The 23,689-nt window shown below is 54.5% G+C and overlaps 1 protein-coding gene across 1 annotated transcript in view; it reads left to right on the top strand.

The window, feature by feature from the left end:
* Nucleotides 1–839: 839 nt before the first annotated feature.
* The window catches only part of LOC149428516 (otogelin-like), a gene marked incomplete at its 3' end in the record, with an annotated part of 54,715 nt that continues 31,865 nt past the window's right edge, over nt 840–23,689 (top strand). The window contains 7 exon segments of the mRNA XM_089667314.1: nt 840–879; nt 1,004–1,987; nt 7,107–7,199; nt 7,286–7,440; nt 12,747–12,868; nt 15,912–16,117; nt 17,953–18,080. Coding sequence (XP_089523440.1) covers nt 840–879; nt 1,004–1,987; nt 7,107–7,199; nt 7,286–7,440; nt 12,747–12,868; nt 15,912–16,117; nt 17,953–18,080 — 1,728 coding nt within the window.

The raw sequence follows: 23,689 nt of genomic DNA, 5'->3' as shown, positions 1-23,689 counted from the left end.
TCGGGGTACCCCGGGTGGCTGGTCCCGTGTGGGTGAGTTGCAGAGGGTGTCGGGGTACCCCGGGTTGCCGGTCCCGTGTGGGTGAGTTGCAGAGGGTGTCGGGGTACCCCGGGTTACCGGTCCCGTGTGGGTGAGTTGCAGAGGGTGTCGGGGTACCCCGGGTTACCGGTCCCGTGTGGGTGAGTTGCAGAGGGTGTCGGGGTACCCCGGGTTACCGGTCCCGTGTGGGTGAGTTGCAGAGGGTGTCGGGGTACCCCGGGTGGCCAGTCCAGTGTGGGTGAGTTGCAGAGGGTGTCGGGGTACCCCGGGTCGCTGGTCCGTGTGGGTGAGTTGCAGAGGGTGTCGGGGTACCCCGGGTGGCTGGTCCCGTGTGGGTGAGTTGCAGAGGGTGTCGGGGTACCCCGGGTTACCGGTCCCGTGTGGGTGAGTTGCAGAGGGTGTCAGGGTACCCCGGGTTACCGGTCCCGTGTGGGTGAGTTGCAGAGGGTGTCGGGGTACCCCGGGTGGGCGAGTTGCAGCGGGAAATGAATAGTAGCGATTCCAGCTCACAGGATCGTCGGGATCTGGGAATTGTTCCGGAATCATTTGGCCCTGAAGGCTGAACTCCAGGAATTCAGTCACTTTGTAAAATCTGCTGGCATACCGGGAGTTAATAGGAAGGTGGTGCATGCCACCTCCTGGACATAGCTCTGACACTTCCATCTGACAGTATGATGGAGCACAGGGAGTACGGCTATCACTACACTCCCGGGACTCTGACAGCAGCTCTGCCTCCCTCCCCTCCATTCACATAATACAAGTGCTTTGTGATTGGGCAGGAGGGAGGAGGGGCGGGCACAATGGCACAGAGTCCAGAATCAGAGCGCTGGGAGTATATGGGTAGCTGTGTACCCGGCGCTCAGTAAAAATGGAAATGGAAGAAATAAATCCAGGCAGCAAGCGCCTCATTGGTCTGAACTCCTATAATCCCGCCCATTGCTTCATTCCTCCTCCACCCAACAAGGTTCTCTCCAGTTGGTGGGTCACCAGGAGTCCTGTCCTCTGCTGGGTCACCCGGTGGCCTGTCCTCTGCTGGGTCACCTGGCTTCCTGTCCTCTGCTGGGTCACCTGGAGGCCTGTCCTCTGCTGGGTCACCAGGAGTCCTGTCCTCTGCTGGGTCACCTGGCCTCCTGTCCTCTGCTGGGTCACCTGGCCTCCTGTCCTCTGCTGGGTCACCCGGTGGCCTGTCCTCTGCTGGGTCACCCGGTGGCCTGTCCTCTGCTGGGTTACCTGGCCTCCTGTCCTCTGCTGGGTCACCCGGAGGCCTGTCCTCTGCTGGGTCACCTGGAGGCCTGCCCTCTGCTGGGTCACCTGGAGGCCTGTCCTCTGCTGGGTCACCTGGAGGCCTGTTCTCTGCAGGGTCACCTGGAGACCTGTCCTCTGCAGGGTCACCTGGAGGCCTGTCCTCTGCTGGGTCACCTGGTGGCCTGTCCTCTGCTGGGTCACCTGGTGGCCTGTCCTCTGCTGGGTCACCTGGAGGCCTGTCCTTTGCTGAATCACCCGGGGCCTGTCCTCTGCTGGGTCACTTGGAGGCCTGTCCTGTTTGGTCACCCGGCCTCCTGTCCTTTGCTGGGTCACCCGGCCTCCTGTCCTCTGTTGGGTCACCCAGGGGCCTGTCCTCTGTTGGGTCACCCGGGGCCTGTCATCTGTTGGGTCACCTGGGGCTTGCCCTCAGCTGGGTCACTTAGCCTCCTGTTCTCTGTTGGGTCACCTGGTGCCTGTCCTCTGCTGGGTCACCTGACCTCCTGTCCTCTGTTGGGTCACCTGGGGCCTGTCCTCTGCTGGGTCACCCGGCCTCCTGTCCTCTGTTGGGTCACCCAGCCTTCTGTCCTCTGCTGGGTCACCCAGGGGCCTGTCCTCTTTTGGGTCACCCGGGGCCTGTCATCTGTTGGGTCACCCGGCCTTCTGTCCTCTGCTGGGTCACCCGGCCTCCTGTCCTTACGGATTGGTAGGAGTCTGATGCTCTCTCTTCTCTCTCCAGGAATCAGAAGTACACCGGGTGCCAGCAGCGGAGAGGAAGGCCCCGCGGGTGAAGTGCGGTAAGACAAATCAGAAGCGTCTTCTGCCCAGAGATCCCCCCCCCACTAACAGGCCCGGGGATCCCAAGAACAAGACGGGATTCTGATGAGGTTGTCTCCTCCTACAAGACAGGTTCCCTTCCTACAAGACAGACAAGTTCTCTTCCTACAAGACAGGACCTCTTCCTACAAGACAGGTCCTCCTCCTACAAGACAGGTCCTCTTCCTACGAGACAGGTCCTCTTCCTACGAGACAGGTCCTCCTCCTACGAGACAGGTCCTCCTCCTACGAGACAGGTCCTCTTCCTACGAGACAGGTCCTCCTCCTACGAGACAGGTCTTCCTCCTACGAGACAGGTCCTCCTCCTACGAGACAGGTCCTCCACCTACAAGACAGGTCCTCCACCTACAAGACAGGTCCTCCACCTACAAGACAGGTCCTCTTCCTACAAGACAGGTCCTCCTCCTACGAGACAGGTCCTCCTCCCACGAGACAGGTCCTCCACCTACAAGACAGGTCCTCCACCTACAAGACAGGTCCTCCTCCTACAAGACAGGTCCTCTTCCTACAAGACAGGACCTCTTCCTACAAGACAGGTTCTGTTCCTACAAGACAGACAGGTCCTCTTCCTACAAGACAGGTCCTCTTCCTACAAGACAGGTCCTCTTCATACAAGACAGGTCCTCTTCATACAAGACAGGTCCTCTTCCTACAAGACAGGTCCTCCTCTTACAAGACAGGTCCTCTTCCTACAAGACAGGTCCTCTTCCTACAAGACAGTCCTCCTCCTACAAGACAGGTCCTCCTCCTATAAGACAGGTCCTCTTCCTACAAGACAGACAGGTCCTCTTCCTACAAGGCTGGTCCTCTTCCTACAAGGCTGGTCCTCTTCCTACAAGACAGGTCCTCCTCCTACAAGGCTGGTCCTCTTCCTACAAGACAGGTCCTCTTCCTACAAGACAGGTCCTCTTCTACAAGACAGGTCCTCCTCCTACAAGACAGGTCCTCCTCCTACAAGACAGGTCCTCCTCCTACAAGACAGGTCCTCTTCCTACAAGACAGGTCCTCCTCCTACAAGACAGGTCCTCCTCCTACGAGACAGGTCCTCCTCCTACGAGACAGGTCCTCCTCCTACGAGACAGGTCCTCCTCCTACGAGACAGGACCTCTTCCTACAAGACAGGTCCTCCACCTACAAGACAGGTCCTCCTCCTACAAGACAGGTCCTCTTCCTACAAGACAGGTCCTCCTCCTACAAGACAGGTCCTCCTCCTACAAGACAGGTCCTCTTCCTACAAGACAGGTCCACTTCCTACAAGACAGGTCCTCCTCCTACAAGACAGGTCCTCCTCCTACAAGACAGGTTCTCCTCCTACAAGACAGGTCCTCCTCCTCCTACAAGGCAGGTTCTCCTCCTACAAGACAGGTCCTCCTCCTCCTACAAGGCAGGTTCTCCTCCTACAAGACAGGTCCTCCTCCTACAAGACAGGTCCTCTTCCTACAAGACAGGTCCTCCTCCTACAAGACAGGTCCTCTTCCTACAAGACAGGTCCTCCTCCTACAAGACAGACAGGTCCTCTTCCTACAAGACAGACAGGTCCTCTTTCTACAAGACAGGTCCTCCTCCTACAAGACAGGTCCTCCTCCTACAAGACAGGTTCTCTTCCTACAAGACAGGTTCTCTTCCTACAAGACAGGTTCTCTTCCTACAAGACAGGTCCTCCTCCTACAAGACAGGTCCTCCTCCTACAAGACAGGTCCTCTTCCTACAAGACAGGTCCTCCTCCTACAAGACAGGTCCTCCTCCTACAAGACAGGTCCTCTTCCTACAAGACAGGTCCACTTCCTACAAGACAGGTCCTCCTCCTACAAGACAGGTCCTCCTCCTACAAGACAGGTCCTCTTCCTACAAGACAGGTCCTCCTCCTACAAGACAGGTCCTCCTCCTACAAGGCAGGTCCTCCTCCTACAAGGCAGGTTCTCCTCCTACAAGACAGGTCCTCTTCCTACAAGACAGGTCCTCCTCCTACAAGACAGGTCCTCTTCCTACAAGACAGGTCCTCTTCCTACAAGACAGGTCCTCCTCCTACAAGACAGGTCCTCTTCCTACAAGACAGGACCTCTTCCTACAAGACAGGTCCTCTTCCTACAAGACAGGACCTCTTCCTACAAGACAGGTCCTCCTCCTACAAGACAGGTCCTCTTCCTACAAGACAGGTCCTCCTCCTACAAGACAGGTCCTCTTCCTACAAGACAGGTCCTCCTCCTACAAGACAGGTCGTCCTCTTCCTACAAGACAGGTCCTCCTCCTACAAGACAGGTCCTCCTCCTACAAGACAGGTCCTCCTCCTACAAGACAGGTCCTCCTCCTCTTACAAGTCAGGTCTTCCTCCTACAAGGCAGGTTCTCCTCCTACAAGACAGGTCCTCTTCCTACAAGACAGGTCCTCTTCCTACAAGACAGGTCCTCCTCCTACAAGACAGGTCCTCTTCCTACAAGACAGGACCTCTTCCTACAAGACAGGTCCTCTTCCTACAAGACAGGTCCTCCTCCTACAAGACAGGTCCTCTTCCTACAAGACAGGTCCTCCTCCTACAAGACAGGTCCTCTTCCTACAAGACAGGTCCTCCTCCTACAAGACAGGTCCTCTTCCTACAAGACAGACAGGTCCTCTTCCTACAAGACAGGTCCTCCTCCTACAAGACAGGTCCTCCTCCTCTTACAAGTCAGGTCTTCCTCCTACAAGGCAGGTTCTCCTCCTACAAGACAGGTCCTCTTCCTACAAGACAGGTCCTCCTCCTACAAGACAGGTCCTCTTCCTACAAGACAGGACCTCTTCCTACAAGACAGGTCCTCTTCCTACAAGACAGGACCTCTTCCTACAAGACAGGTCCTCCTCCTACAAGACAGGTCCTCTTCCTACAAGACAGGTCCTCCTCCTACAAGACAGGTCCTCTTCCTACAAGACAGACAGGTCCTCTTCCTACAAGACAGGTCCTCCTCCTACAAGACAGGTCCTCCTCCTACAAGACAGGTCCTCTTCCTACAAGACAGACAGGTCCTCTTCCTACAAGACAGGTCCTCCTCCTACAAGACAGGTCCTCCTCCTACAAGACAGGTCCTCCTCCTACAAGGCAGGTCCTCCTCCTACAAGGCAGGTCCTCCTCCTACAAGACAGGTCCTCTTCCTACAAGACAGGTCCTCCTCCTACAAGACAGGTCCTCTTCCTACAAGACAGGTCCTCTTCCTACAAGACAGGTCCTCCTCCTACAAGACAGGTCCTCTTCCTACAAGGCAGGTCCTCTTCTACAAGACAGGTCCTCCTCCTACAAGACAGGTCCTCTTCCTACAAGACAGGTCCTCTTCCTACAAGGCAGGTCCTCTTCTACAAGACAGGTCCTCCTCCTACAAGACAGGTCCTCCTCCTACAAGACAGGTCCTCTTCCTACAAGACAGGTCCTCCTCCTACAAGACAGGTCCTCTTCTACAAGACAGGTCCTCCTCCTCCTACAAGACAGGTCCTCCTCCTACAAGACAGGTCCTCTTCCTACAAGACAGGTCCTCCTCCTACAAGACAGGACCTCCTCCTCCTACAAGGCAGGTTCTCCTCCTACAAGACAGGTCCTCTTCTACAAGACAGGTCCTCTTCCCTCCCCCTCCCCCCCCCAGAATCATCTTCGGATAGGCAGTGGAGATATTACGGGGGGAGGGGTGTATGGGGGGAGGGGGGGTGTATGGGGGGAGGGGGTCATCTCTGGAAATGTCACCGACGGGCGATCGCCCTTTTCTGATTAATAAACTCATAAACCGAGTCACATGATCCGCTTCCTCTGGAATGAAAGTCGACTTTTCAAAGGTTTCATATCCAGACCTCCGACCCGCCATTCCCGGGAGGCCCCGGGGCCCGTTCCGGGTCACTTCACCTTTTATGAATTCCTCATCAGAGGACCGGCACCTGCCAGGTGTCCTCCACAAAGGGGGGATGGGGAGAGCCAATCAGAATCACCCAGAGAGCCGCCATCATTACACAAACCCCCAGGGGCCAATCAGCTGTGAGACGGGCCCCTCTATGGGTGGAACACTTCTTAATACCATTCATTGTGTGATTGTCAGCCCCCCACTGGATGTCATGCTGAGCCACATGGGGCCCTCCTTCTCCATGCTGGGGCCCCAGCCATTGCAGCACGTTATATTAGCAATCCCTATAAAGTAAGAGGTTGGTGTGGCCCTCAGTAGCAGGAATGTGGCCCCTGGCATTCACTCTGCACAGATTTGCTGAGGTAGATCTCCTGCCCCCAGTGGGGGTGGTGTTCCCCCTCATTCCCGTGTCCCCTCATATCCATGTCCCCCCATCCTGTGTCCCCTCATATCTGTGTCCCCCCATCCTGTGTCCCCTCATATCCATGTCCCCCCATCCTGTGTCCCCTCATATCTGTGTCCCCCCATCCTGTGTCCCCTCATATCCATGTCCCCCCATCCTGTGTCCCCTCATATCCATGTCCCCCCATCCTGTGTCCCCTCATATCCATGTCCCCCCATCCTGTGTCCCCTCATATCTGTGTCCCCCCATCCTGTGTCCCCTCATATCCTGTGTCCTTTCATACCCTGTGTCCCCCCATCCTGTGTCCCCTCATATCCTGTGTCCTTTCATACCCTGTGTCCCCCCATATCCGTGTCCCCCCATCCTGTGTCCCCTCATATCCGTGTCCCCCCATTCTGTGTCCCCTCATATCCTGTGTCCCCTCATATCCGTGTCCCCCCATCCTGTGTCCCCTCATATCTGTGTCCCCTCATATCTGTGTCCCCTCATATCCGTGTCCCCCCATCCTGTGTCCCCTCATATCTGTGTCCCCTCATATCCGTGTCCCCCATCCTGTGTCCCCTCATATCCGTGTCCCCCCATCCTGTGTCCCCTCATATCCGTGTCCCCCCATCCTGTGTCCCCTCATATCCGTGTCCCCCCATCCTGTGTCCCCCCATCCTGTGTCCCCTCATATCTGTGTCCCCCCATCCTGTGTCCCCTCATATCCGTGTCCCGTGTCTCCACAGAGCTGCTTCCGTGCTTCAATGGCGGGGAATGTGTCCAGAAGAAGTTCTGTGACTGCGGCAGATATAACGCCTCAGGACCGCGCTGCCAGATCGGTATTTGTCAGACTTTCCTGGAATCTCATCCAATCGTCGTGTTGCTCGTCCTCCTCATGTGATCCGCATGTCTTGTCATCCCGCAGTGTACAACACGGGAGCCGACCGGGAGAACATCTGCCGATCCTGGGGCCAATATCACTACGAGACCTTCGATGGGCTTTACTATTACTACCCGGGAACATCGACCTTCGACCTCCTGCGCCAGAGCAACCCCGACGAGCCGAGCTTCTCCATCCAGGTCCGAGAAATGACGGGAAATACCCTCCACACATTCCCCAATCTAGTCCCGGATTCCCCAATCTAGTCCCGGATTCCACACATTCCCCGATCTAGTCCCGGATTCCCCAATCTAGTCCCGGATTCTCCAATCTAGTCCCGGATTCCACACTTTCCCCGATCTAGTCCCGGATTCCCCAATCTAGTCCCGGATTCCCCAATCTAGTCCCGGATTCCACACATTCCCCGATCTAGTCCCGGATTCCCCGATCTAGTCCCGGATTCCCCAATCTAGTCCCGGATTCCACACATTCCCCGATCTAGTCCCGGATTCCCCAATCTAGTCCCGGATTCCCCAATCTAGTCCCGGATTCCCGACATTCCCGGATTCCCCAATCTAGTCCTGGATTCCCCAATCTTGTCCCGGATTCCCCAATCTTGTCCCGGATTCTCCAATCTAGTCCTGGATTCCCCACATTCCCGGATTCCCCAATCTTGTCCCGGATTCCCCACATTCCCGGATTCCCCAATCTAGTCCTGGATTCCCCACATTCCCGGATTCCCCAATCTTGTCCCGGATTCCCCACATTCCCGGATTCCCCAATCTAGTCCTGGATTCCCCAATCTTGTCCTGGATTCCCCAATCTTGTCCCGGATTCCCCAATCTAGTCCTGTATTCCCCACATTCCCGGATTCCCCAATCTAGTCCCGGATTCCCCACATTCCCTGATTCCCCAATCTAGTCCCGGGTTCCCCACATTCCCGGATTCCCCAAACAACTCCCTAATTCCCCAATCTAGTCCCACATTCCCCAATCTAGTCCCGGATTCCACACATTCCCCGATCTAGTCCCGGATTCCCCAATCTAGTCCCGGATTCTCCAATCTAGTCCCGGATTCCACACTTTCCCCGATCTAGTCCCGGATTCCCCAATCTAGTCCCGGATTCCCCACATTCCCGGATTCCCCAATCTAGTCCCGGATTCCCCAATCTAGTCCCGGATTCCACACATTCCCCGATCTAGTCCCGGATTCCCCAATCTAGTCCCGGATTCCCCATTCTAGTCCCGGATTCCACACATTCCCCGATCTAGTCCCGGATTCCCCACATTCCCGGATTCCCCAATCTAGTCCTGGATTCCCCAATCTTGTCCCGGATTCCCCAATCTTGTCCCGGATTCTCCAATCTAGTCCCGGATTCCCCAATCTAGTCCCGGATTCCCCAATCTAGTCCCGGATTCCCCAATCTTGTCCCGGATTCCCCACATTCCCGGATTCCCCAATCTAGTCCTGGATTCCCCACATTCCCGGATTCCCCAATCTAGTCCTGGATTCCCCAATCTTGTCCCGGATTCCCCAATCTTGTCCCGGATTCCCCAATCTAGTCCCGTATTCCCCACATTCCCGGATTCCCCAATCTAGTCCCGGATTCCCCACATTCCCTGATTCCCCAATCTAGTCCCGGATTCCCCACATTCCCGGATTCCCCAATCAACTCTTGGATTCCCCAATCTAGTCCCACGTTTCCCAATCTAGTCCCGGATTCCCCAATCTAGTCCCACATTCACAGATTCCCCAATCTAGTCCTGGATTCCCCACATTCCCGGATTCCCTAATCTAGTCCCGGATTCCCCAATCTAGTCCCGGATTCCCCACATTCCCGGATTCCCTAATCTAGTCCCGGATTCCCCAATCTAGTCCCGGATTCCCCACATTCCCGGATTCCCCAATCAACTCCCTAATTCCCCAATCTAGTCCCGGATTCCCCAATCTAGTCCCACATTCCCCAATCTATTCCCGGATTCCCCAATCTAGTCCCACATTCCCCAATCTAGTCCCACATTCCCCAGTCTAGTCCCACATTCCCCAATCTAGTCCCGGATTCCCCACATTCCCGGATTCCCTACATTCCCAGATTCCCCACATTCCCGGATTCCCCAATCTAGTCCTGGATTCCCCAATCTTGTCCCGGATTCCCCAATCTTGTCCCGGATTCCCCAATCTAGTCCTGGATTCCCCACATTCCCGGATTCCCCAATCTAGTCCCGGATTCCCCAATCTTGTCCCGGATTCCCCAATCTAGTCCCGGATTCCCCACATTCCCGGATTCCCCACATTCCCAGATTCCCCACATTCCCGGATTCCCCAATCTAGTCCTGGATTCCCCAATCTTGTCCTGGATTCCCCGATATTGTCCCGGATTCCCCAATCTAGTCCCGTATTCCCCACATTCCCGGATTCCCCAATCTAGTCCCAGATTCCCCACATTCCCGGATTCCCCAATCAACTCTTGGATTCCCCAATCTAGTCCCACGTTTCCCAATCTAGTCCCGGATTCCCCAATCTAGTCCCACATTCACAGATTCCCCAATCTAGTCCCGGATTCCCCACATTCCCGGATTCCCTAATCTAGTCCCGGATTCCCCAATCTAGTCCCGGATTCCCCACATTCCCGGATTCCCCAATCAACTCCCTGATTCCCCAATCTAGTCCCACATTCCCCAATCTATTCCCGGATCCCCCAATCTATTCCCGGATTCCCCAATCTAGTCCCGGATTCCCCAGTCTAGTCCAACATTCCCCAATCTATTCCCGGATTCCCCAATCTAGTCCCACATTCCCCAATCTAGTCCCGGATTCCCCAGTCTAGTCCCGGATTCCCCAATCTAGTCCCGGATTCCCCAATCTAGTCCCGGATTCCCCAGTCTAGTCCCGGATTCCCCAATCTAGTCCCACATTCTCCAATCTAGTCCCGGATTCCCCAATCTAGTCCCACATTCCCCAATCTAGTCCTAGTCAGTGGTGCGGTGTCTGTGATTGGTCGGCGGTGTGGTGTCTGTGATTGGTCGGTGGTGCAGTGTGGTGTCTGTGATTTGTTGGTCGGCGGTGCGGTGTCTGTGATTGGTCGGCGGTGCGGTGTCTGTGATTGGTCGGTGGTGCGATGTCTGTGATTGGTCGGTGGTGTGGTGTCTGTGATTGGTCGGTGGTGCGGTGCGATGTCTGTGATTGGTCGGTGGTGTGGTGTCTGTGATTGGTCAGCGGTGCGGTGTCTGTGATTGGTTGGTGGTGCGGTGCGGTGTCTGTGATTGGTCAGCGGTGCGGTGTCTGTGATTGGTTGGTGGTGCGGTGTGGTGTCTGTGATTGGTCGGCGGTGTGGTGCGATGTCTGTGATTGGTCGGCGGTGTGGTGTCTGTGATTGGTCAGCGGTGCGGTGTCTGTGATTGGTCGGTGGTGCGGTGCGATGTCTGTGATTGGTCGGCGGTGTGGTGTCTGTGATTGGTCAGCGGTGCTGTGTCAGTGATTGGTCGGCGGTGTGGTGTCTGTGATTGTTCGATGGTGCGGTGTGGTGTCTGTGATTGGTTAGCGGTGCGGTGTCTGTGATTGGTCGGTGGTGCGGTGTCTGTGATTGGTCGGTGGTGCGGTGTGGTGTCTGTGATTGTTCGGTGGTATTATCTCTTGTGATTGGTCGGCGGTGTGGTGTCTGTGATTGGTTGGTTGGTGGTGTGGTGTCTGTGATTGGTCAGCGGTGCGGTGTCTGTGATTGGTCGGTGGTGCGGTGCGATGTCTGTGATTGGTCGGCGGTGTGGTGTCTGTGATTGGTCAGCGGTGCTGTGTCAGTGATTGGTCGGCGGTGTGGTGTCTGTGATTGTTCGATGGTGCGGTGTCTGTGATTGGTCGGCAGTGCGGTGTCTGTGATTGGTTAGCGGTGCGGTGTCTGTGATTGGTCGGTGGTGCGGTGTCTGTGATTGGTCGGTGGTGCGGTGTGGTGTCTGTGATTGTTCGGTGGTATTATCTCTTGTGATTGGTCGGCGGTGTGGTGTCTGTGATTGGTTGGTTGGTGGTGTGGTGTCTGTGATTGTTCGATGGTGCAGTGCGGTGTCTGTGATTGGTCAGTGGTGCGGTGTCTGTGATTGGTCGGCGGTGCGGTGTCTGTGATTGGTCGGCGGTGCGGTGTCTGTGATTGGTCGGCGGTGCGGTGTCTGTGATTGGTCGGCGGTGCGGTGTCTGTGATTGGTCGGCGGTGCGGTGTCTGTGATTGGTCGGTGGTGCGGTGTCTGTGATTGTTCGGTGGTATTATCTCTTGTGATTGGTCGGCGGTGTGGTGTCTGTGATTGGTTGGTCGGCGGTGCGGTGTCTGTGATTGGTCGGTGGTGCGGTGTCTGTGATTGGTCGGTGGTATTATCTCTTGTGATTGGTCGGCGGTGTGGTGTCTGTGATTGGTTGGTTTGTGGTGTCTGTGATTGGTCGGTGGTGCAGTGTGGTGTCTGTGATTGGTTGGTTGGTGGTGTGGTGTCTGTGATTGGTTGGTTGGTGGTGTGGTGTCTGTGATTGGTCGGTGGTGCAGTGTGGTGTCTGTGATTGGTCGGCAGTGCGGTGTCTGTGATTGGTCGGTGGTGCGGTGTCTGTGATTGGTCGGCGGGGGGGTGTCTGTGATTGGTTGGTTGGTGGTGTCTGTGATCGGTCGGCGGTGCGGTGTCTGTGATTGGTCGGCGGTGCGGTGTCTGTGATTGGTCGGTGGTATTATCCCTTGTGATTGGTCGGTGGTATTATCCCTTGTGATTGGTCGGTGGTTGGATCTCCTCTGGGGATGTATTTCCAGGCAGAGATTCGGTACAATCAGAACTCGTTTCCTGAATGTTTGGTGTCATCAGATGTTGTCCGGGAATTGGAATGTTCTGATGGCTCAGAGACGATTATTTTGTACTCCTCCCCCCTCCACCATCACACACCATTTCCTGACCAATCCCAGCCCATCCCACCCTTTCCTGACCAAGCCCAGCCCACCATTTCCTGACCAATCCCAGCCCATCCACCCTTTCCTGACCAATCCCAGCCGATCCCACCCTTTCCTGACCAATCCCAGCCCATCCACCCTTTCCTGACCAATCCCAGCCCATCCACCCTTTCCTGACCAATCCCAGCCCATCCACCCTTTCCTGACCAATCCCAGCCCATCCACCCTTTCCTGACCAATCCCAGCCCATCCACCCTTTCCTGACCAATCCCAGCCCATCCCACCCTTTCCTGACCAATCCCAGCCAATCCCACCCTTTCCTGACCAATCCCAGCCAATCCCACCCTTTCCTGACCAATCCCAGCCCAGCACACCATTTCCTGACCAATCCCAGACAATCAAACCCTTTCCTGACCAATCCCAGCCCAGCTCACCCTTTCCTGACCAATCCCAGCCCAGCTCACCCTGCCTGGTCCCATCCTTCTAATCTATATTTGATTTTCTCCTCCACAAGGAGAACAGAGCAATTGATTCCCAGCGTGCTGGCCATCTCTTAGCAGTCGGTGAGCTGTGTGTTCTCCTTGATCTCTGCAGGTCCACAATGACCCAGCCTGCGGCTCCCTCCCGTACTCCTGCCTGCGTTCCGTCAGTCTGTACTTTGCCGGAGTCGGGGAAATCAAGTTACAGAACCGAATTGTCCTCTATAACAACGTCCAGTAAGTGGCCGCGAGCGTCACCACATTATACTGGGGGGGTGGGGGGATTCTGCTGGGGGGGGGGGGTCCTGCAAGAGATGGGGGTCTTGCTGTGAATGGGGGGTTTGGTGATGATGAGGGACAGTGAAGGGGATCTGCACTCAGCGACAACTTTATGAGGTCCACCTTGCTAGTCCCAGGTTGGACCCCCTTTGGCCTTCATTCTTCATGGTGTAGATCCAACAAGGTGTTGGGAACGTTCCTCAGAGATTTACTCCATATTGACATGATGACGTCACGCAGTTGCTGCAGATTTGTTGGCTGTACATCCATGATGGGAATCTAACTTTCCACCGCATCCCAAAGGTGCTCTATTGGATGGAGATCTGGTGACTGTGGAGGCCATTGGAGTCCAGGGACCTCATTGTCATGTTGGAGATGATCTGAGCTTTGTGACACGGAGCATTATCCTGCCTGGAAGGAGCCATCAGAAGATGGGGACACTGGAGTCATGGAGGGGTGGACATGGTCAGCAACAATACTCAGGTAGACTGTGGAGTTTATAAGATGCTCAATTGGTACTAAGGGGCCCAAAGTGTGCCAAGAAGATCTCCCCAACACCATGACACCACCACCAGCCTGAACCATTGATACAAGGCAGGATGGATCCCCCACACCATGACACCACCACCAGCCTGAACCAAGGATACAAGGCAGGATGGATCCCCCACACCATGACACCCCCACCAGCCTGAACCAAGGATACAAGGCAGGATGGATCCCCCACACCATGACACCACCACCACCAGCCTGAACCATTGATACAAGGCAGGATGGATCCCCCACACCATGACACCACCACCACCACCAGCCTGAACCATTGATACAAGGCAGGATGGATCCCCCACACCATGACACCACCAGCCTGAACCATGGATACAAGGCCGGATGGATCACCAACACCATGACACCACCAGCCTGAACCATTGATACAAGGCAGGATGGATCCCCCACACCATGACACCACCAGCCTGAACCATTGATACAAGGCAGGATGGATCCCCCACACCATGACACCACCAGCCTGAACCATTGATACAAGGCAGGATGGATCCCCCACACCATGACACCACCACCACCAGCCTGAACCATTGATACAAGGCAGGATGGATCCCCCACACCATGACACCACCACCACCAGCCTGAACCGATGATACAAGGCAGGATGGATCCCCCACACCATGACACCACCACCACCAGCCTGAACCGATGATACAAGGCAGGATGGATCCCCCACACCATGACACCACCACCACCAGCCTGAACCATTGATACAAGGCAGGATGGATCCCCCACACCATGACACCACCACCACCAGCCTGAACCATTGATACAAGGCAGGATGGATCCCCCACACCATGACACCACCACCACCAGCCTGAACCATTGATACAAGGCAGGATGGATCCCCCACACCATGACACCACCACCACCAGCCTGAACCATTGATACAAGGCAGGATGGATCCCCCACACCATGACACCACCACCACCAGCCTGAACCATTGATACAAGGCAGGATGGATCCCCCACACCATGACACCACCAGCCTGAACCATTGATACAAGGCAGGATGGATCCCCCACACCATGACACCACCACCACCAGCCTGAACCATTGATACAAGGCAGGATGGATCCCCCACACCATGACACCACCACCACCAGCCTGAACCATTGATACAAGGCAGGATGGATCCATGCTTTCATGTTGTTTACCCCAAATTCTGACTCTGCCATCTGAATGTCGCAGCCGAAATCCAGACTCATCAGACCAGGCAATGTTTTTCCAATCTTCTGTTGTCCAGTTTTGGTGATCCTGTGCGAATTGTAGCCTCAGTTTCCTGTTCTTAGCTGACAGGAGTGGCACCCGGTGTGGTCTTAGCTGACAGGAGTGGCACCCGGTGTGGTCTTAGCTGACAGGAGTGGCACCCGGTGTGGTCTTCTGCTGCTGTAGCCCATCTGCTTCAAGGTTGGACGTGCTGTGCATCCAGAGATGGTATTCTGCATACCTTGGGTGTAACGAGGGGTTATTGGAGTTCCTGTTGCCTTTCTATCATCTGGACCCAGACTGCCATTCTCCTCTGACCTCTGACCTCAGCAAGGCATTTTCCTCAGACCAGCCCGTCTGGCACCAACACCCATGCCACGTTCAAAGTCACTTCAATCCCCTTTCTTCCCCATTCTGATGCTCGGTTTGAACTTCAGGAAGTCGTCTTCACCACGTCTAGGTGCCTACATGCATTGAGTTGCTGCCGTGTGATTGGCTGATTAGCAGTTTGTGTTGCCGGGTCATTGGACAGCACTTCGGTGAGTGTAGATTCTGTATGGAGGACAATAGAGTGACCTCTGTTGGTGGTGAGCGGTGGGAGCGCCCTCTGCAGGTGGATGCTTTTCTGGGCGTATTCTGGATATTATGTTTCGTTTTGTACAGGGGGGAGGGGGGGGGAAATCTGCAACAATGTACGAAGTCTTCCCGAGATCCACTGAACGATCGCTGGGAATGGACACGGTGAGAGGGATTCTGGGACGTACCATGTATGCCCCGATGACGTCACCGAATTCCTCCAGGACATGGCGATGTCATTCTCCTCTGGAGACACCACCCAGGGGAACATCCTGACCAATGACAGACTACAGCTCCCATCACTCCCCATCACAGCTACTGGGAGCTCCACAGGACATGGCCTCCTATTGGCTGTGCCTAGAAATCCGGCAGGAGGTGTTTGGGGCAATTATGAGCGGAGTGGGGGGGATTATGAGCAAAGTGGGGGGGATTATGAGCGGTGGGGGGGGATTATGAGCAGAGTGGGGGGGGAAGATTATGAGTGGGGGGGGGATTATGAGCGAAGTGGGGGAGGATTATGAGCGGTGGGGGGGGGGATTATGAGTAGAGTGGGGGGGGGAAGATTATGAGTGGGGGGGGATTATGAGCGAAGTGGGGGGGATTATGAGTGGGGGATCTGTCCCTCAGTCCATTCATTGTATCCCTCGTTCTCTGTGCAGGGTGGGGCTGCCATACACAGTGGGGAACGTGAAGATCCAAGCCGTCTCTGGATACGTCATCGTGCGGCGGCAGGACGTCTTCTCAATGGCCTGGGATGGGAACTCCTCTGTCTATCTGAAGATGAGTCCCGATTATTTCGGGAGGACACACGGACTCTGCGGGAATAATAACTGGATTCCTCAGGATGATCTGGTGACCAGCTATGGTGAGACCCCAAATGTACAATCCGAGACCCCACAATGTACAGACCGAGACCCCACAATGTACAATCCGAGACCCCACAATGTACAGACCGAGACCCCACAATGTACAGACCGAGACCCCACAATGTACAATCCGAGACCCCACAATGTACAATCCGAGACCCCAAATGTACAATCCGAGACCCCACAATGTACAGACCGAGACCCCACAATGTACAGACCGAGACCCCACAATGTACAATCCGAGACCCCACAATGTACAATCCGAGACCCCAAATGTACAATCCGAGACCCCACAATGTACAATCCGAGACCCCACAATGTACAGACCGAGACCCCACAATGTACAATCCGAGACCCCACAATGTACAATCCGAGACCCCACAATGTACAGACCGAGACCCCACAATGTACAATCCGAGACCCCACAATGTACAATCCGAGACCCCACAATGTACAATCCGAGACCCCAAATGTACAATCCGAGACCCCACAATGTACAGACCGAGACCCCACAATGTACAATCCGAGACCCCAAATGTACAATCCGAGACCCCACAATGTACAATCCGAGACCCCACAATGTACAGACCGAGACCCCACAATGTACAATCCGAGACCCCAAATGTACAATCCGAGACCCCACAATGTACAATCCGAGACCCCAAATGTCCTTCATATGAAAAAAACAAATATTCATGAATGTCACCCGAACCACCAACACCGCCACTGCCTAGGTGCCCTCCCCTCCCCTTCACTTCCCTCCTCTTCTCTCCTCTCCCTCTTCTCTCTCTTCTCTCCTCTCCCTCTTCACTCTCTTCTCCCCTCTTCTCTCTCTCCTCTCCCTCTTCTCTCTCTTCTCTCCTCTCCCTCTTCTCTCTCTTCTCTCTCTCTCCTCTCCTCTCCCTCTTCTCTCCTCTCCCTCTTCTCTCCTCTCCCTCTTCTCTCCTCTCCCTCTCTTCTCCCTCTCTTCTCTCCTTCTCTTCTCCTCCCTCTTCTCTTCTCCTCTCCTCTCCCTCTTCTCTCCTCTCCTCTCCTCTCCCTCTTCTCTCCCTCTTCTCTCCTCTCCTCTCCCTCTCCTCTCCCTCTTCTCTCCTCTACTCTCCCTCTCCTCTCCCTCTCCTCTCCCTCTTCTCTCCCTCTTCTCTCCTCTCCCTCTTCTCTCCTCTCCTCTCCCTCTCCTCTCCTCTCCCTCTTCTCTCCTCTCCTCTCCCTCTTCTCCCTCTCCTCTCCCTCTTCTCCCTCTCCTCTCCTCTCCCTCTCCTCTCCCTCTTCTCTCCTCTCCCTCTTCTCTCCTCTCCTCTCCTCTCCCTCTTCTCCCTCTCCTCTCCCTCTCCTCTCCCTCTTCTCCCTCTCCTCTCCTCTCCCTCTCCTCTCCCTCTTCTCCCTCTCCTCTCCTCTCCCTCTCCTCTCCCTCTCCTCTCCCTCTTCTCCCTCTCCTCTCCTCTCCTCTCCCTCTCCTCTCCTCTTTTTTCTTCTTTTCTTCCCAGAGCACTCTGGGTTACCTAAAGTGAGCATTTTCTGCCTGTCTGTGTTGCTTTGTCTGATTGGAAGGTGGGACCGATCCATCCAATTAGGGAGGAGTCATAGAGGAGAGGTCTGTGCTCTGTGTACAATGCAGCTTGAGCTATTGAGCTCTATAAACAAAAGGCTTTCCTATAGGCGGTAGGGAGGAATTGCTGAGAGCTCCACCTGCTGGCTAGGCAGAAGAATTCTTCGTATCCATACCTAGTCCTCGTATAATAAATGTGAAGAAGGCGGTCCTCTTATCCCGGCCTCATGTGGTGAGTATTGGGGTTCTGTATATATAACGTGTATCTCTCTCATAAATCTGCAGGAAAATTGACAGAAAACATTGAAGAGTTTGTGAATAGTTGGAGAGAAGATCTGCCCCATAAATCCTCCCCCGGCGCTCCTATGCTGTACGAACCGCCATGTGCCAAGACAAGTCCACGTGTGACACAGGTACAGCAGGCACTGCCGGCACCTTCCTGCTTCTCTGGGGGGAGGTCTAGTAGTCCTTATTGCCTGGAATGAGGTTTTGTGCCCCTCCCCCACACTGTGCGACCACGTATCACCTTCTCAGGTAAAGTGGACCCATCAACAGATATTCCTCCATCGCCCCTTGAGGGACAAAAGGAGGTCAGACACCATTGGGTTATATGGCTACCTACCGGACGTTGGGACTCCAGGAGACTGAGACGTTGTAGGCCAGCCCCTGGATAGCCCTTCCTCTACCCAGCATGCCTTGGGTTATATGGCTACCTACCGGACGTTGGGACTCCAGGAGACTGAGACGTTGTAGGCCAGCCCCTGGATAGCCCTTCCTCTACCCAGCATGCCTTGGGTTATACTGCCACCTACCAGATGTTGGGACTCCAGGAGACAGAGACGTTGTAGGCCAGCCCCTGGATAGCCCTTCCTCTACCCAGCATGCCTTGGGTTATATGGCTACCTACCAGATGTTGGGACTCCAGGAGACTGAGACGTTGTAGGCCAGCCCCTGTATAGCCCTTCCTCTACCCAGCATGCCTTGGGTTATATGGCTACCTACCGGACGTTGGGACTCCAGGAGACTGAGACGTTGTAGGCCAGCCCCTGTATAGCCCTTCCTCTACCCAGCATGCCTTGGATTATACTGCCACCTACCAGATGTTGGGACTCCAGGAGACAGAGACGTTGTAGGCCAGCCCCTGTATAGCCCTTCCTCTACCCAGCATGCCTTGGGTTATACAGCCACCTACCGGATGTTGGGACACCAGCAGACAGAGACATTGTAGGCCAGCCCCTGTATAACCCTTCCTCTACCCAGCATGCCTTGGGTTATATGGCTACCTACCGGACGTTGGGACTCCAGGAGACAGAGACGTCGTAGGCCAGCCCCTGTATAGCCCTTCCTCTACCCAGCATGCCTTGGGTTATATGGCTACCTACCGGATGTTGGGACTCCAGGAGACAGAGACGTTGTAGGCCAGCCCCTGTATAGCCCTTCCTCTACCCAGCATGCCTTGGGTTATATGGCTACCTACCGGATGTTGGGACTCCAGGAGCCAGAGACGTTGTAGGCCAGCCCCTGTATAGCCCTTTGTCAGGAATGGACTGGCCAGCTATGGTGGGACTCACCTGCCTTTTGATCTGCAGTACCAGGGCTGGATGAGTTCATCATGCTGAGTAGCGGCATCAGGCTGAGGAGAGGCATCAGGCTGAGGAGAGGCATCAGGCTGAGGAGAGGCATCAGGCTGAGGAGAGGCATCAGGCTGAGGAGAGGCATCCGGCTGAAGAGAGGCATCCGGCTGAAGAGAGGCATCCGGCTGAAGAGAGGCATCCGGCTGAAGAGAGGCATCCGGCTGAGGAGAGGCATCCGGCTGAAGAGAGGCATCCGGCTGAAGAGAGGCATCCGGCTGAAGAGAGGCATCCGGCTGAAGAGAGGCTTCAGGCCGAGTAGAGGCTTTAGGCCGAGTAGAGGCTTTAGGCCGAGTAGAGGCTTCAGGCCGAGTAGAGGCTTCAGGCCTCTACTCGGCCTGAAGCCTCTACTCGGCCTGAAGCCTCTCTTCAGCCGGATGCCTCTCTTCAGCCGGATGCCTCTCCTCAGCCTGAAGCCTCTCCTCAGCCTGATGCCTCTCCTCAGCCTGATGCCTCTCCTCAGCCTGATGCCTCTCCTCAGCCGGATGCCTCTCCTCAGCCTGAAGCCTCTCCTCAGCCTGATGCCTCTCCTCAGCCTGATGCCTCTCCTCAGCCTGATGCCTCTCCTCAGCCTGATGCCTCTCCTCAGCCTGAAGCCTCTCCTCAGCCTGAAGCCTCTCCTCAGCCTGAAGCCTCTACTCAGCCTGATGCCTGCATTCAGCCTGATGCCGCTACTCAGCATGATGAACTCATCCAGCCCTGGTACTGCAGATCAAAAGGCAGGTGAGTCCCACCATAGCTGGCCAGTCCATTCCTGACACACTTCCTCTACCCAGCATGCCTTGGGTTATATGGCTACCTACCAGATGTTGGGACTCCAGGAGACAGAGACGTTGTAGGCCAGCCCCTGTATAACCCTTCCTCTACCCAGCATGCCTTGGGTTATACTGCCACCTACCAGATGTTGGGACTCCAGGAGACTGAGATTTTGTAGGCCAGCCCCTGTATAGCCCTTCCTCTACCCAGCATGCCTTGGGTTATACTGCCACCTACCAGATGTTGGGACACCAGCAGACAGAGACGTTGTAGGCCAGCCCCTGTATAGCCCTTCCTCTACCCAGCATGCCTTGGGTTATACTGCCACCTACCAGATGTTGGGACACCAGCAGACAGAGACGTTGTAGGCCAGCCCCTGTATAGCCCTTCCTCTACCCAGCATGCCTTGGGTTTTGTCCGAGGATGTTGGAGGCCATTTCTAAGTCTCATTTTTATCCTGCCCTTTTGCTTCGTAGAAAGATTCCTCCCTACATTGCTGATGGGCCGATCTCTACATAGCGCCTATCTGGACCTGTGTGGAGTCTGTACCCGGACATGTGTGGCCAGCCCGGGTCTTCACCTTCAGGCTCCGGGCTCTGCATTGAAGGGAGTGTAATGTGTTGGCTGCAGGACCCTTTCCAGGTCCAGAGTCATAGCGCAGGTCAGACCCCGTCTCTGAAGACTCAGTGAGGGAGGCCAGTTGGGCTGAAGCACCAGGAGCCACCTCACCATTTGTACTGCTGGGAATCTTTTCAGATTTCCCCCCACCATCCTGCATTGTACCACTTCGAGGGTTAAAGCTGAGGGATCGAGTACCGATGTCAGGTGGAGTGCTGTGTGTACGCCCCTCACATATTGTTATAGGGTTATCATTCTTAGAGTCTCTTTCATTTCTCTCAGGTGGGACCATGGCCTCCACCCTTCTACAGGGGCCTCCATGTCCATTCTGGACTTCCTGTGCCCAGATATTGGAGCAAGCTGCCCATAGAGGTTCTAAGTGTTCCACAGCCCCATCCCTGCAGAGTCCCATCTCCTGAACCCATGAACCAAGCCATGCCTTTGGGTGGCCTGTGTCATGACCTCAGATTTAGAGTCCCAGCAGTCAACCTTAGGAGAGCCTGTTTTTTGGGTCACCACAGTCCCCTGCAGTGGACTAAGATATGCAGGGGGTTGGGTCAAACCTTATTGATGGAGGGCCTATCACCCTACAACTGGAGGATCATCCTTCTCTTCTACCCTTTTAGAGCTCTTACAGCTGCAAAGACCTTTCCAGTACACCATCTTTGTGAGGCGTTTACCCACGTGGCCTGGAACACCCTGAAGGATCCTCAGCCCCACCTGAGAATGAGCCTGTAGGCAGGTGGCACTGCTCTTTTACTAAAAGCCACTCCCTTGGTGATGTTATTAGGAGGAGGTATGTGGCTTTTTATATTCTGGTGTGGGTGAAGCCCTGGGGAGAAGGTGGGCGTGGCTACCCCTGACAGCCTGAAGTGTAGTTGGCCTTCTGGGCCTAAGCCCGGGACTATAGTCACTGCTGGAGGACTCATGGAAGATTGTTCAGGAAGATGGCTGGACTCTAAGTGCTCTATAGATAAGGGAGTCAAGATGTGGAACTGTTGTGTCCGCTCATTCTTCCGTAAAGTGTTGAAAATGCACCTTGAGTGGACATTATTCCTAAAGGTGGGACTCTGGCCGGTAGTGTCTGTGACAAAACATGGCGGAGTCCCTCTGATGGGTACGTGTGTGTCCTATCCAGAGACTCGACCTGGACTTGGCAGGAAACGCTGACTACCAAGCTGGAACATTTCCCCTCTGATATAGAGTTTCTAATCTGGTTCTCTGTGCCGACTCTGGACATCTCCGTCATCCACATTGACAGAATCGCCACTAAATGGGTGGAACGTGTGCCCACATTTCATCTTCAGGGGCAGACAGTTACATTCCCACCTTAGATCCCACTTTGAATCGCCTGGCTTGGCCCTCCATCCTGTGTTGGCGGTAACTTTGGTCTATCAGACATTAATCAGAATGGGAAGAAGCCCTCAAGCAGGATCCCTCCACCACTGGGGTATCCCCCATTTCAGAAAGTGGCTGCAGATGTCTGAAGCTTCATACTTTAGTGGTGACTGTGGGTCTCCAGCCCAGAAACGTGAGTCTCTCCTGGGACTGGAGTCTGTAAAGCGGTGTGGGGCACTCTGGATACATGCGTTGGGTGTAGATGAAATATTCCAGGATTATCTGATATACTTCTCCTTTGAGAGACGCCGACACTGTTCTTCACAATGCCACCAGTATCCAGAGTGTGGGGTGCGTCAGTGCGGAGGGGTTGGCGGAATCCCACCGTCTTCCCTCATCTATCTCAGAATGAAGTACTCATCGCCTTCAGAGCCTAATTCCAACTCGGGCTGTGTGACCAAAAGGTCAGGTATCCCCTCCGATACGTCATCTGCATGAAGATGCGTCCCACTTCTACAAGTGGAGGGGTTGTGTGTACATCCGGAAAAGGTCGTCGAGGAGTTTTGCCCAGCATTTGGATGCTCATGACACCCCTTTTAGCCCATTGGCTAACTCTTTGTGTCTCCTTCAGCTGCCCCTCATCTCCCTCCTTGTGCTACTGTACTCGGTAGTGTCTTCCCAGGTTCCTCCCACCCTGACACCCCCTTTACTGTTGCTGACAGAACTCAGGGGCTGAATCCCATGCAGAATTTCACTCCCTTCTTCAGAACATTTTTCATCCTAGGGTGCTATTGAACCCCTTGTGGTAACTGGTACCTCTCAGCATTCCTCCTCTCCAGAGGCAATTGAGTCCTGTCCGTGATACTTTTTTTATTTGCACTAACATACAATTTTGAGGACAAGCTTTCGGGGTATGTCCCCTTCTTCAAGGTCTAAGCAGTACTATTAAAAATCACAAAGTTTAAGCAGAATGTTAGAATGGATTGAGAGAAAAAAAAAAAAAGGGCTACAGATAAGATACATCAAAAGTGAGGGGGGGAGGGGGGATACAACACTCACACAGAGGGGGTCACGTTTTAGCTAATAGTCATAAAGCTGTCAGATAATGGTTGAGGAATCCCAGGTCCAAATTAAGGCCGTTATCTTTAGTGTCAAATACAATTATCATTCTTAGTTCAAATGTTTTTCTTTCCTGGATGGATTTAAATTTTCCTTTCAGAACTAAAATATTGAGGTCTTCCATATTGTGATCTGGTTGTGAGAAATGGTGTCCTACAGGTGTGCAGAGGTCATCTTCTTTATGTTCCTTGATGGTATGTCTGTGTAAATTCATCCGTGTTTGCAACCTCTGTCCTGTTTCACCAACATAAGATCCTTTGCTGCATTTTCTGCACTGGATGAGGTACACAACATTACTGGAGGTGCAGCTGTATGATCCGGAGATAATGAAGATCCCTTTTGAGTGTCTGACACTTGTTGATGGATTGATTTGGTTGCACAGCTTGCAGCGTTTCTTATTGCAGGGTTCGCTTCCATTATTTGTGGCATCATCATCAGAAGGAAGTTTCCTACTGATTAGTTTATTTCTGAGGTTGGGGGGTTGTCTGAAGGCCAGTATTGGGGGGTTGTCTGAAGGCCAGTATTGGGGGTTGTCTGAAGGCCAGTATTGGGGGGTTGTC

Source organism: Staurois parvus, unplaced genomic scaffold (genome assembly GCF_062004578.1).
Source record: "Staurois parvus isolate SC_StPar_1 unplaced genomic scaffold, SC_StPar_1.0 ptg003170l, whole genome shotgun sequence".
In the NCBI taxonomy this organism is placed as follows: Eukaryota; Metazoa; Chordata; class Amphibia; order Anura; family Ranidae; genus Staurois; species Staurois parvus.
The sequence above is the reverse complement of the archived record's forward strand: the minus strand, read 5'-3'. Positions and strand labels throughout refer to the sequence as shown.